Source organism: Python bivittatus, unplaced genomic scaffold (assembly GCF_059951505.1).
Source record: "Python bivittatus isolate LINGU-HERP-01145 unplaced genomic scaffold, Pbiv_v1 ctg000840_np1212, whole genome shotgun sequence".
NCBI lineage: Eukaryota > Metazoa > Chordata > Lepidosauria > Squamata > Pythonidae > Python > Python bivittatus.
The window spans coordinates 21,856,263-21,870,716 of NW_028277113.1; the positions used below are offsets into that span (position 1 = coordinate 21,856,263).

Here is a 14,454-nt window from a genome sequence, read left to right on the forward strand (position 1 = left end):
GTACACAGTACTGTATATTGAACACTGTATACTGGAAGGGGCGTGTGCATGTCCCTGAAGGGAAAAGGTGCTGAGAAATGATATGTTGCATGTGTAATGTCGATAGACTTATTTGCCTAATATTTTAATGGTTGTCTTTCAGTTGGGTCTTGCTCACACACCCGCAGAGGTCTGCATTCCAAAATATACTGGGGGGAAAATCCAGTATACTCACTGAGCTCTTGATTGGCCATCTGGGAGCAGCCTGATCAAATGTAGATGAATCAAATTAGTGATTCATAAGTTGCCTTTCTGAGGAAAACTGAACCAGCGTAGTGCAGCCACTGTTGGACTAGGAGACCCAAGTTAAAGTCTACCCTCAGCCATGGAAATTCACTGCAAAACTCTGGGTCAGTCACTCTTCTCAATACAGCCACCTTCATATTTGTTATGGGGATAAAATGAAGGAAGATCCCCATGTAAGCTGCCTTCAGTTCTTGGATAAAAAAAAATGGGATATGAATCTCTGACAAAACAAATAGGTATCAACTAGTAAATTACAGTGGTGGGTATGAAGCCATAAGGGTAGCTGATTATTCTAAGCCATTTCTGAATCAGTGGTAGGTAAAATAACAAAATGGCACTGCACCCACTAGTCATCTTATTAGCCTTTAAGGTTCTACAGAGTATTTTTTCTAAGTATGTCATCAATACTCAGTGTAAAAAAAAAACAACCCTGGCAAATTTCCTCAAAATGCTGAGGATGCAGGGCACTGGATGGAGGACCCTCAACTGATATTACAGAAAATCAACCCTCTCATGTTTAGGTATTTTGTGGATAGCTTTCTACCTGTGAATATTTATCAGCTATGAACATTTTGTCTCAATGAGCCCTATTTTCCTTTGACTTTGGGGCCCATTTGGGAGAGACCACCGATTCTACTAAGGCAACCTATGGCTTGGTGATATTATTAATTAGTAACTGTATATCATTATCATCTTTACTAATTTACTAATAAATTAGTAAGTTTGAGTTTTTAAATATTTTATGTAATCCCTACCTATTTATTTTATTTGTTAAACTCCTTTATCTTCTGCCAAACCTTTTAATTATATCTGTACTTTGTTATTCTGGTCTTTTTGCCATAAATAAAAATTATTATTATTATTGTTACACCATTGTAAAAATGATATAATGTTGTCAAAATGGAAACTTACTACAAGAGGAAGTTCTGAAGAGGAGTATGGCCTACTGGCCAACCATTTTTGTATGCAAGAGAGGATATAGTTCAGAGCACACAGAGACAACCTGATGCCCTCCAGGAGTTTTGGACAATTCCCATCAAGCCTAGCCTGCGTGGCTAATGATAAAGTGTTAGTATGGAATTGTAGTGCAAAACATCTGGTGATTTTGCTATCTGCTCTGTCCCATAAATATATATATTCATTTGAGAACTATTCTTTATGGGACACATTCATATGACATGCAAACTAAAATAGAACTTTACCATCAGCTGGCTGATACTTCTTTGGCACCAGCTGATTCTTCCTGAGTCTGTAAACTGCACAACTCCCACAGTTCATCAAAGTTGCTCAGAATTGCTTTGGGCTCATTTGGGCTTTTCCATTATAGATACTGCATTGCAATGCTCGCTTTAAAGCTTAAGAAGATAACCCAGTAGTTAAAAAGTCCACTAAACAACTAGAAATGTGTTGTCTATTAAAACCATAAACCAGAAATCATTTCAAGCAAATGTGTAATGTTGTACTTTATCTGTTTTTAATTTTCTCTACAGTTCAAGACCTCAGTAAGACTTAATTTTAGTAGCATTCTTTCTGCTATTATTGCTCTTACACCATGAAAACTGTCCGCGGAACGCCAAAAATGTTTAAATCCGTGTATGTTTAAGAATAGACATACACATTACACACACAACTATCTAGCTTATTAACAAGTAGTTAATTGACAGCATATGCAGTCCATCTCTCTTTCTGCTGCTCATTTCTGAGATTTGCCTTAGCTTAGCACTTCCCACATTACAACATTACCAGCCTTCCTAAGTCAAGATGAAAAGTTTCTCAGTCTGCCTTCATCTTCTGAAGGTTTTCTAATATGAAAGTCACATCTATAGAACATTGTGTGGTCTTTGCATGGAGATAGCAGGCTTTTGCTGAGTGGGCATGTATAGCATACTACTGGCCATCAGTCATGAATTTCTAGCTGCACATTCAGTTAATGACTTAAATTTTTAGACCTATGTCCCAATTTTAAATCCAGATACTTGAGGGCTGTCATAAAATATAATGAAACAGATAAAACAACAGATAATTTAAAAACTTCAAAACCGTGTCAAAATATGTCAATTATTAGCAAAATGAAAGAAGAATCCCACAAATAAGCTTATCTAATGGCCTGGGCAAACTAAAAAGTCTTAACATGGCATCCAAAGGAAATCAGTCAATGCTACATGAACCACATGGTAGCATAAGGCTAGACTGTTAGAGCAAGAAAGATCTGATCTCCGATTATGTGACTTCTGAGAAAGGGATTCTCATGCACCCGCAGGTAGCTGGTCACACAGGATGGACTGCCCTATGGAAGCTACTTGGAAGTGGCAATTTGATCAGATGGGACAGGGCCTAAGTGAAACAAAATCAAAACATACAGAGGTTTTGTATGCAATCTCCTGACCTGTGTGTATATGTGTGAGCAGGAAAGAACAAATATGGGCTACATGGACCTGTAATGTTCTTTAAGGTATCTTTAAAAAAAAAGCCTAAAAGACCATGTGACTTCTCTAAAGGAAAACAGGGCTGCCTCATCAACACCTGCTTTAGTTTCAATTTTCAACCCAAAATATGACAGAAAAAGTCATTGTTTCCAAGAACTTAGGAGTCATAGGCCAGCTTCCTCATCCACATGTGCCTCTGAACCACATGGATTCTAGTAGCCAAATATCTGCCCTCCTCCCAAAGGCCCACATTGTGCTAGACCTTTACGCTTGTTCTCTCCTCCTTTGGAGGATGTGCCTCATTTTGCTTAAATTCCTTGGTGTTTTCAGTCAGGATTGGCAGATACCAACATCCATGAAATGAAATGGCTGAAGTCCGACCAGGCTGTTTCTCTAGCCCCATGTTTTCAAAAGACAGATAGGCACAAGAGTGCTCTGAGATGAAGTGTATAAAGTCATGAATTAGTTTGAGAGGAGGCATTTGAATGTTTTCTGATTCTGAGTACAATTAGTAAGCAAGCTAAGTAGATAACAGTGGTCTTCTGTATAAATAAATCTAATTATGGATGAAATAATCCGTATAATAAAAATACTGGTGCAAAAGACAGTGCCATTTTAATCAAAAGAGGCTTACAATGGAATCCTGCATGTTTTTTCTAGGAAGGTGTTTAGAATTTCAGCCATGGCTGCAAACCTATCTCCATCTTCTAGATAATATCTGCCTTTCTCAGTGAAAAGTCCTTTAGGGTAAGTATTAGGCTGTGAAGACATTTGGAGGGGCTTTGCTTTAGCTGAGCAGCAGCCCTGGTAGAAGGGTCCTTCATGCACACATATACATGCTCAAGCAACATGGGAAAGTTCTCAAAACTGCGATGCCAAGCTTTTGAAAGAAAGTTGCATCTCAACCCTTGAGGAGTGGGTTCAGTTGGGTTCAGGAGGTTTTACCTAGTAAATATGTATAGGATCACACTATCTGTGGAATATTGGCCTGCCCTCTTAGTGATGTTTCAAGTGCAGTATTTTCTCTGGGAAATCCACAAGGGAGGGATTTCATAACTATGTGCAAAAAATTCACTAACTTTTAAGTCATTTCTAAATCAACTCATATATATAACTTATAGACCTCTTTTTCATCTGGGGGCACTCAAAACAACAAATCTTTCCAAACAGAAGTATTCTCTGAAGAATGAAGATATGGCTTTTTTTCTGTACTTTTTAAGAACATCAGAAAAGCAGGATCTGACCCAAGGCCTGTTTCACACTCTGTGCTTATTGTGAGCAGTGAGAAGCCTTTGGGAGGGCTTTGAGTAGGATAGATGGACATCAAAACCTCTCTGTGTGCCTTAGTAACTGGAAATGGAATAATGCATTCTGGTTTTGCTTATCTTTCTACGCAAGAATGCAAAATATTGTCATTTAATGTTTATACATGCACTGCACTATAGGAAGGGATGCTGTATTTTTCAATATATCATGGTATGAAAGTATTGGCATTCACAGCAAACCAAGATGATATCAGTATGACACTACTTGATAGAAAGAAGGGTGGAAGTCATAATTCTATATTTTATTTTTCTTTCTTTTCTTTCTCTTTCTTTTTTCTTATTTTCTAAATCTTTTTTCTTATTTTTCCTTTAATCTTTTTACTTTTACTGTATTCAAAAATTCTAATAAAAAACTGGTTCTCCAGAGTCGGTATCAAAATGACAATGTGTGTGCAGCGATGCCAGGATGCAAACTCTGTTTTTACATACTTGCATTTGAGGCTGACTTCTGAAGGGTAAACGTGAATATGACTGGGCTGCCCATCTGCTTAAGTTGCTCCAGTCTGTCTTGTTTATAGACAGAGCTGTCAGGTTTTTGTTTTCAAACCAGTTACATCTTAACCACCTTAATAAAATCTAGCAAGAAGCACTCACTTTGCTTCTGTGCAACTGTTAATAAAAAAAAAACCCTTTTCATAAAGACATAAGCTATCACACCAGAAAAGTTGGCTGAAGCACTAGTTAGAAAACAAAACAAAACGTTATTTTTAAGATAACCCAACCAGTAAAGCAGACAGTATGAGAAGGTTGGTAGACTGGTGCCATTTTTGAGGTTCCCAACTGTTCCTTGACTCTAAAAGAGAACTTTTTTTTTTTTGTAAACATTACAAGCGGTTTAAATTATAGGGTGTGCTCTATCAAAGCTTTTTTTAAAAAAGGCATTTCATCATAATCCAGTCCGCGTTACAGAATGTTAGCATTTAGTGGTTAAAAGTAATTGGACGGGCTGGAATGAATTCTGCACACTGTTAACTCTGTAAGGCATTGACACGTACAAGGACCGGGGCAGGCCGGCAGCCGCCCACTGAAAACCCCACTGTGTCCTGAGATTCCTTTGGTTTCCGAATGCGGCCGCTCTGCCCTCCGATGGGTTTTCACCGGCTTCGGTTGCACAGCCAAAGCGCCTACCCGCGCATCACCCAGCCTAGGGCAACTTCGCCCACCCCGAAGGACCCCGAGGTCCCTTAAAAAAAAAAAAAAAAAGCAGGGAGAGCAAGTCTCTCTCCTCGTCGCGGGGCTCCAGAATCGCCAGCCCTCCCGGCCAAAATCCGAGAGGAAGAGGAGACACCTATTGGCAAGAAGCCGCAGCAGGCAAACCTCAGGGCAGCTTTAGGGAAACACCAGGGGGACACCGCTTCCCTCCTCCCAATCACAGCCGCCAGCGCCACGACCCGGCCAGCCAGTCCCTCCCGCCTGCCCGGGTTGCCACTGGCGCGGCTCTGCGCTCCCTGCGCTCGGGAGCGGGGCAGGCAAATGTCACCCGCCGAGAAGAGGGAAACGGATGAGGCGGGCTGGGAAGGGCAGGATAATGCAGAGCGTTACTTTACCTTCCTCGGCCGATTTCATGCTGCTCTTGGTGCGGCTGAGGCGGCTGGAAGAAGAGCCCAAGTTTCTCTTTCACCCCTTGGCTGGATCTCGAGGAGCAAAGCGGATCTGAGCAACAGGATCACCGCCGGGCATCCACTTTGCCCAGTGAAAATGCGGCGAAGGCAGAGGAGGTAGATCTGGCCTCTTTCGGTCCAATGTCCCGTAGTGCCACCCGGAGTCTCTCAGGACATGAAGGGCAGAATTGAGGTTGGCGCTGCCCCGTCACCACAGCATTGAAAGCCCAGGCGGTGTGGCGGTGGCCGTTGTTTATTGCAGGGACTTTTAGAGCTAGTCTTAAAGAGACGCTCGCTCTCTTAAGCAGCGGCCCCCCGGGAGGCGTCCTGAAGTGGGCCCGGGCCCGGGGAGGAGAGGCGGCGCGCGAGGGAGGGGTTGCAAGGCGAGCGCGAGAGATCCTGCTCCCGGGAGAAGGGAGAAGGGAGAGCGAGAGCGCCCGCCCGCCGAGGAAGTTACTCTCGCACGCTCTCCCTCCTTTCTGCGGGCGCCTTATTCGGGACCGGGGTTTATTAGATCAGGGAAGTTTGAAGAGTCTCTTAAGTCTTTCTCTGACGCACGGCGGCTCGCCGCTTGTTGCCTTTTTAAAGCTGGAAAACACCCCCCTCCCTCCTTCCCCCTCCCAGCCCCTCTCCCCGCCCAGAGCCCCGTGATGTCACGGTTCCCGCGAGCGACTCTGAGTTGCCTTGCAAAGGAGCCAGCAACGGGGAAAAGCTTGGAAGCCGAAGGGGAAGGCCGAGGGAGGAGATCCCACCCCCACTCCCGCAGCCTGGCTTCTGCTGAAGGAGCGGATCTGGCTTCTTAAGAGCTGTTCTAAGCGGCAAACGGGGTTTGAGGATGACATGAACGGGGGGGGGGGCTCCCTTATTTTGAATAACTCCGCAGCAAATACATGAGGGGTGGAAGAGGGAATCTGGAACTGAGGGAGCCAATGCGTGCTGAAATCACTGGGCTTTAAAAAAAGATAGATTTCCCCCTCTGGTAATTTGGAAAACAGCGCCAGTCGGCAAGCAACAGCAAGGAAAGTCCCATTCTGTCAAAGTACTAAGAGACTGCGAAGGGTCTCGACCAATTAGATGTATTGACATTCTTATTCTGTAAATATGTCAACAGTGCGGAGCAGTTTTCAAAAGCAGCGTGAGTGAGGCGGGAGATCGGAGTTTTAAACTTGCAGCTCCTCCCGCTGCAAAGTTGCTGTCCTCCCCCTCCTTGATGAAACACAATTAATAGTAGAGGCTGGATTCATTGTTAGTGACCCCCCCATTTGCCGAGTTTGTATTTAGTCCAATCCGTGTCTCCCCGTGCGCGCGTTATGTTATATTATCGCCAGTCTTTTTTCCTCTTTGCCAAAAGGAGGACCATAATTCCTTCGCTGTTGGCAAAGAAAGACCTGGGCGGTGAAAGTATCAATTAATTCAACGAGGCTCCGCCGCACAGAGTTCCAAATAAAAGCTCTTTTTTCTTGGGAAGAGGAAGAATAAACGAAAAGGAAGTCAGCTTTTCTGTTCCTTCTGCTCTGCTGAGAAAGGTGTTACCTCGGGCATTTGCTTCGACAGCTGACCGAGACGAACAGAAATCGTAGCGGGGGCGACACTTCCTTGTCAGAGGATCCGGAGGACAGAGAAAGTAGCCACAGCGCCGAACTTGCAACGAGCTGGGCCGTGGCGGCCACGTGCGCGCGCTGCTGCCCCGTTCCGGGCGTGCAACGTTTAGCGCCCCTGCAGTTGAGAAGAGGAGGAGGAAGACGAGCATGTGTGCGTTTCTCTGCGTATACAGGTTTGAAGGAACTAATAGAAAATGGGGGATCTTGCCATGGTTCCTTGGAGTAAGGTTCTTTGAAATGCAAAAGCTTGAGCTTTGTTACGGGACATACATATAATCCGTGCCACTCCTAGACTGAGTGCCTCCGTATCCACCGTATCCACAGCTTCCGGATTGTTCGGTTTTGTCGCTCCTAATAGTGGAATGGGCATTAACCGGGGACGACTATGGTTAAAGCCAACTACTGTACTAAGTTCATCCAATAAAAACGAATAGCCCCATCTCTAGCTTATTTCCAGACGGCTTCTATTTCCGCTAGTTCGCGGCTCAGGACTAACTCCGGCCCTGCTTTTGCCGAACTACAGCTCCATCAGCCTCGGTGAGAGTCGCTGGGAATTGTAGTTCTGCGATCTTTTCATACCCCTTCCTCCGGGGTGGATGGGGTGGGGGGAACTCTCGCCCGATCCGCCAATGGCAGCGTTTCTATCTCCCAGCCGTTTTTTTCGCTTCGTGGGGAGCTTCTCCCCGCCTGCGCCCGTCGAAGTAGCTTCATGCTTTCCGACTTCCTCCGTTTCTGCTCGGCTAACCTGGGGTTCGGGGAAGCCTGAGAAGGTTTCCCTGTGAGTAGGCGGGGATCGGGGAAAACATAAGCAAGGGTTTAAGTGGGAGATGATTAATGCTAGCTGTCCATTTGCTTTTTGGTTGCTTTTGGAGTTCGGGGACTTCCCGCTCCGGATGCAACATTACATTCTGCGGTCTGTTCCCCAGGTAGAGGAACGGGTTGGCGGTTGAGTACACGCGTTTGACTCCTGTGAGCAATAAAATGGCCATTTATTATTCAGGGGATTTGTAAAGGGCTAAGGAGACGAGAAGACAAGCCAACCTAGTTGCAATAGAGAATAGGAACTGTTGATCGTGCGCGCCGATTGTCGGCCGATTAGTTAGCAGGACGTCCAAATAAACGCAGTTACAGGCTGATACGGACGACCGCACAGTTGAAATGCGCTCCGAGTCATACCCCTACTTGCCCGTACTTTTCCTGTGCAGAAACGGTTATACCCGCCTATGTATCCAGAATCCTGGCAACGCGCACGGTCATGGATAGCGCAGTCCCTATCATTGCAACTCCAGAGCTGAGGACCTTTACCTACTATATACACACATCATTTCCATCTTCTTCAGTTTCGCGGTATATGAACACAGAACAAATAGAGCACACTTGAACTGCCCGCAAAAAGATGCTTGAATTACAGATGGGATGGAGAGACAGGAATGAAGAACTTCTTCGCAATTATATTTGGGACCCCATGATTAGACTGAGGGGGTTGGGTGTGTGGATCTCATTAAGGACTTCTCATTTTTCTTTGCATCGAAGACATAAATGTGGAGAGTCGGTGACCATCCAATGGGGACTTGGTTGTGTGAAGGAGCTACCACGCATCTAAGACTACAAAGAATTTCCATATTTCTCGAGCCGGGTTCACAGACCCAGAAGCCATCTCAGGTAAAAATGCTGCGCCGCGGCGGCTGCGCAGATCTCTCAGCCGCTGTGCCCGTGCCCGTTCGCATGCTACGCGCGCCCCCTTGATGTGTCGCAGTCGGTCCTCCTCGCGGCATGCAAATCCTACGAGGGAATAGGTCACGCCATCCCCCAGATTCTGAGATGAGGCTGCACAAACGTGCAGCAGCGTGCATACGCGCACGCCCGCTTTCGCCATCCTCGCCCTTTCTAAAGCCCTCCTCCTCCTCCAAAGCGCCTCTTGAGTTGCCGGACGTGCCCCGGCTCCTTTGCGTGGGAAGGGCCACAGGGCTGTATCTTTAGAGACGCGCGTCTTCCGCCACGGAAACACGAATCCACTCCCGCATCCCAACGAGGGTGCAGGAGGACATCCAGTTCGACGCCAGCCAGGTGCCCGCAGCCGGGAGGCAGAGCCCGGCCCGCTCGACAGACTCGCTCGCTCGGCATTTGCAAGATGCGCCCATCCCGTGTGCCGTCCCAGCAAGCCCCGTCCTCCTCCCTCCCCAGGCCCGGCTGCAAGAGGGAGACGAGGCCGCGCTGCTGGAGCTGCTGGTCGGGCTTGGCTAGGATGCCGCGCGGGGACAGAAGCGGCTCCCTCCTTTCCTGTCTGCTTTCAATGCTTTCTTTTTTTGCTCTCTTCTGCGCCGAAATGACGGAATCCCCAGTCTGTTGCCTCCTGTTTAATGCCGTTACTAGGACGACCGTGGCTGGGCTCCAAGTCCGAGGGAGTTTGCAAGCCATGCAGCCAGCTAACCTTGGCCGCCTCGTTGCGGCGCGCCGCTGGCCCCACCACCAGATGTTCCTGCCTGCTGGTTGGGCCCAGGCGGCCCCGACGCTGGCTCGTCTCGCGGCTGCCGTCGCCAAGCTAAGGGGACTCCCTTCCCGCTCCCACCGCCCCTCCTTCTGCCAAGTTTGTTTACATGGGCTACCAGGAGAGGCTGCGGACCGAACTTTATTTTAGGGATCGGTGATGACTAACAAAGTTGCAAGGAGCAGTAGGACAGAAAACAGCACTATTTTTAGTCGAGCTGTTGTTTCAGTCGCTTGGGGGTAGAAAGTCTCTCTTTCCCCCTCCCCCTGTCACTTCCAGATGCCAGCTACTTCTGGCTGCAGCCTTAATTGAAACAGCACACACAGGCCTGTCCAAGATTTGCACCAGCAGACATGTAATCATTTAAAAACAAAGAACCACACACCCGCTCATACACACATACAGAATCAGCTTGCTAAGTCCCACATATCATTGTTATGGATACAATTGGTCCTACTTTAATTTGACATTTTCAGGACACCCACCCGTGTAAGAGCCAAATGCAACTTTCAGAATACCACCAGGTGTTCTTCAAATGACCTCTCTTGCTTATCCCAGCCAGCCCTCCATTCTGGAATGTTTTACTCCGATAATACTTTAAAAAATCTTGCATTCTGTATAGGAGTGTCCATGATGTGTGTGTGTGAAAAATATCAAGGTGGTGGCTACAGCCATGTGATCAAATTCCCACTTCCTTTTTATGTACAGCAATGCAAAAAGGGTGTAGGGCTTTCAATTAATGGTTATGGCCACCATCTTGTTTTTTTTTTGTTTACTACTCTGTGAGGTCCCCCTGCTTGCATAGGATCTGGCCTGAGTGTTGAGCTGCATGCACAACAGAAAGGCAGTTAAGACATGTCTCTTGGGTCAGGATGAGTAGAATTCCCAATTGGTGGGATATATTTTAGTCCTGAATGTCATTAAAAGAAATAAGATAAGCAACAACTCAGGGGCATGCAAAGGTCCTGGGGGTACTTCAGGATCAATGATTGTATAAAAAGATGAAGCTCCAGGTTAAAATTGTTTACTACTACTACTACTACTACTACCATCATCATCATCATCATCATCATCACAGCTTTGCTCCAGAAGCTCAAGATGGTCTACACAGCACCCTTCCTCAATTTTTCCCCCACAACCACCATCCTGTGAGGTGAGTTGAGCTGAAAGAAAGCGACTGGCCCAAAGTTGCACAGTGAGCTCCCCAGTCCAAGTCCAACACTTTAAACACTACAGTCGTTATCTGTAGGATAGGAAGGGCTACACTGGAATATCCAAAACTTGGAGGTAAATTGAGTACATTTAGTAATACATTTCCAATTTATTTATTTATTTAATGGATTTCTATTCCATCTTCCACAAGCAATGGCTGTCAAAGTAGCTAACCAAAAAAAAAAAAAATCAGTCAATAAAGAAACCATAGTTAAAAGCACTGTTAAAATAAATGCAGCATTTATAAATGTATAATTTTATAAATGTATAATTATTTTAATATGTAGCTACTTTCCACAGTTATAAAGAAATCTGTGGAGGCTGCTTCATAGTGCAAGCATTTAAGGTTAATATTTTTTAATCTAGTGCATTCCTGATGTGTTGGATTACAGTTCCTATCATCCTTCAGGCTGTAGATCAGTGTTTCTCAATCTTAGCAACTTCAAGGCATGTGGACTTCAACTCCCATGGCTAGGGAATTCTGGTAGTTGAAGTCCACATACCTTAAAGTTGCTAAGATTGAGAAACACTGCTGCAGATGATGAAAATTGTATTGTGGAATATTCTACCACTTAACAGTATTTTTTAACTAGTTATACTGTTAAACTAAACAAACTAAAGTCTTAGAAAGAATTAGTTGCTTTCTTAGCTTACCTGAGTTTTGTATAACTACCCTTCACATGTCTTGTTGTTGTTATTAGCCCAGTGGTCACTTCACTGAAGGCTATGGGTGCCCCCCGCCCCCCGCTTAAGATTCCATTACTGTGGTTTGAATAAAACCCAAGCTTCCTAAAGACATTTGTTGTTCCAAACTATACTTAATTTTCCAGTGCTGTGTGCAGTCAATCAGACTAGAAGAAAGGTTATTAGGCTGTCTAGTAGTCCACAAGACTATTAGCAGTCCACAAACTCTATTCAAGAGAAAGGTTCTTAAACACTATTCCCTAGACCATGGACTATGAACTCCATTCCAGTGATCTGTAGAAAAGTTGTGAGACAGAACAATCTTCATTTGGCCTTCTTGATTATCTTTTCTCTGACAGAAGCTGTTTGAACAGAATATGTACCTACATGAGATTGATTATGTGCCATTAATTTACTGTGGACTGTTAGTGACCACATAGATAGATCTTTCCTGGAATCTATCTGTCCCTACTTGGCCCTTCAGATCTTCCAACAGTGTACCCATTGCTGCTGTATTCAAGTTTATGCATCCGGCTGCTAACTATCCTCTTCTGTTTCCTTCCACCTTTCCCAGCATTATAGACTTCTCAAGAGAACTAGGCTTTCAGATAATGTGTCCAAGTTATGATAATTTGAGCCTGGTTATTTTTGCCTCAAGTGAGAACTCTAGATTGATTCATTCTGTGTCAATTTGTTTGTTTTCTTGGCTATCCATGGTATTCTCAGGAGACTTCTCCAACACCAAAGTTCAAAAGCATCAATGCTGTCCTGCTTCTTCATAGTGCTTCTATAGAGTGTTACAGGAAATTATTGACGGCACAATTCTGATCTTTGTCGATATAGACATGTCATGGCCCCTGAATATCTTTTCCAAAGCCTTCATGACTACTCTACCAAATGCTAGTCTGTGGTGTATTTCTTGATTGCTAGTTCTTTTACCATTGAAAGCTGAACCTGAAAAGCAGAAGCTATCCATTATTTCAATATCTTCATTTTCTGTTCTAAAGCTGATTGCTGTATCCATGGCCAGTTTGGTCTTTTTATTTAATCTTGTTCCCATTTTTTCATTGTGATTCTTGACTTTCATTACTTGAGCTTCCAGATCATATGCATTTTCAGCTATCACAGTAGTGTCATCAGCATTGTGCCTGTTAGTGATGCTTTTTCTTCCAGTTTTAAAAATACACTAATCTTCAGCCCCTCTCCCTTTCTCTCCATTTAGCATATAGTTTGAATAAATAAGGAAAGAGTTGGACTCTTTTGCCAGCCTGGAAACTTTGCAGTCTATTTTGCTATGTTCTGTCCAGATTGTTGCTTCCTGTCCTGTGTATAGGTTTTGCATGAGGACCATGAGATGTTCTGGGATTCCCATTTTCCTAAGGATGTTCCACAGCTTGACCTGCTCAACACAATCAAAGGCTTTTCTGTAATCAATGAAACACAGGAAGACTTTTTTTTGGTATCCTTTGGCTTTCTCAATTATCCAGCATGCATCAGCAATAATAGCTTGTGTTCCTCAGCCTTTTCTAAAGCTTGAACATCTGGCATCTCTTTTTCCACGTAGGGCTCTAATCTGTGTTGGATGATCCTATTCTTTGCTAGCATGTGAAATGAAGGATATTGTACGATAGTTTGCACACTTAGTTAAACCTCCTTTTTGGTTGGTTTGTTGTTGTTTTTTTGGTACTGGAACGTAGATCTACCTCTTCCAATCTCTTAGCTGCTGTGTTGTCCTCCAGATTTGCTGGCATAGCTTAGTTAGAATCTTTACTGATTCTTCTTCTGTCACTTGCCATATTTCCGTGGGTATTCCATCAGTTCCTGTAACTTTCCTCCTTGAGACTGACCAGAGTGGTGATGTAATGTCATATTCTAGTACTAAAGGTTCTTGTAAATAGGGACTATTTTCTAAAGTATCTTGAATGTTGACACCTCTGCTGTACAGAATTTCAGTATACTCCTTCCATCTTTGTTTGATAAAACAAAAACCTGTTCTATCTGGAGATAGGTTTTCATTATTTGTCATTATCAAATCCAAATTGAGAAGAAGAAGCTGAATGTTGAACATGACCTGAAATTAAAGCTGATAAAATTTACAGCCAGCAAACAGAACTTTGTATTGTCGAAGGCTTTCACGGCCGGCATCCGATGGCTGGTGTGGGTCTTCTGGGCTGTGTGGCCGTGTTCTTGAAGTTTTGTTTCCTAACGTTTCGCCAGCACCTGTGACCGGCATCTTCAGAGTGCAGGAGCACAGACAGGAGCAGTTCTCTCTGTGCCCAGGGTGATGTGACCCTTCTGGGGGTATTTATAGAGATCTGGGTGTGTGTGTGTGGGGGGGTTGAGTTACTGAGTGGCTGCTTGTTTTGGTGTCAGAATCTGTGTGTATCTTCCTGGGGACTAGGCAGGGTTTTTTCTTCTGTTGAATTGTTAAGGAGGGGCTGCTGGGGGTGATTAGCAAGTTCATTGTGTGAACTGTTCACATGTCCTGGTGGCTGAGCTGAGTTCGTTGACCTTTTGCAGGCTGTATTTTTCAGGATTGGTAGCCAGGTTTTGTTGATTTTTAGACTCTCCTCTTTTTTATTGAAACTGTGCTGGTGTTTGTGAATCTCAATGGCTTCCCGGTATAGCCTGGTATAGTGGCTGTTGTTATCCAATGTTGATTGCTAAAAGTTTGCTGCAACCTCAAAGGAGAGACCATGACACTTCTCAAAGATGGAATACATACAGCATTAGCCCATGGTTTGTTTTAAATGAGATTTGTTGAATAAACTACTATGCTTTACAAGCCACAATGGCTGAGTTCATATGTTGGGCTAAGCCAAAACCAAAGAA

General features: G+C 44.5%; 1 protein-coding gene and 1 long non-coding RNA gene across 5 annotated transcripts in view; one reads left to right on the forward strand and one right to left on the reverse strand.

The window, feature by feature from the left end:
* The window catches only part of NFATC1 (nuclear factor of activated T cells 1), a 145,104-nt gene extending 139,381 nt beyond the window's left edge, over positions 1-5,723 (reverse strand). The window contains exon 1 of the mRNA XM_007430175.4: positions 5,584-5,723. Within this exon, the coding sequence (XP_007430237.1) occupies positions 5,584-5,602 (19 nt within the window). The 5' untranslated portion in view covers positions 5,603-5,723. The remainder of the gene's footprint in view (positions 1-5,583) is intronic.
* LOC148213714 (uncharacterized) overlaps positions 5,615-14,454 on the forward strand; it is a 48,429-nt gene continuing 39,589 nt past the window's right edge. For 3 of the 4 annotated variants that reach the window (XR_015794106.1, XR_015794104.1, XR_015794105.1), the window contains exon 1: positions 8,847-8,900. This is a non-coding gene — a long non-coding RNA (uncharacterized LOC148213714). Of the gene's footprint in view, positions 5,755-6,988; positions 8,017-8,771; positions 8,901-14,454 lie in introns of those variants that run through there. The other variant, XR_015794107.1, reaches the window with a different exon arrangement.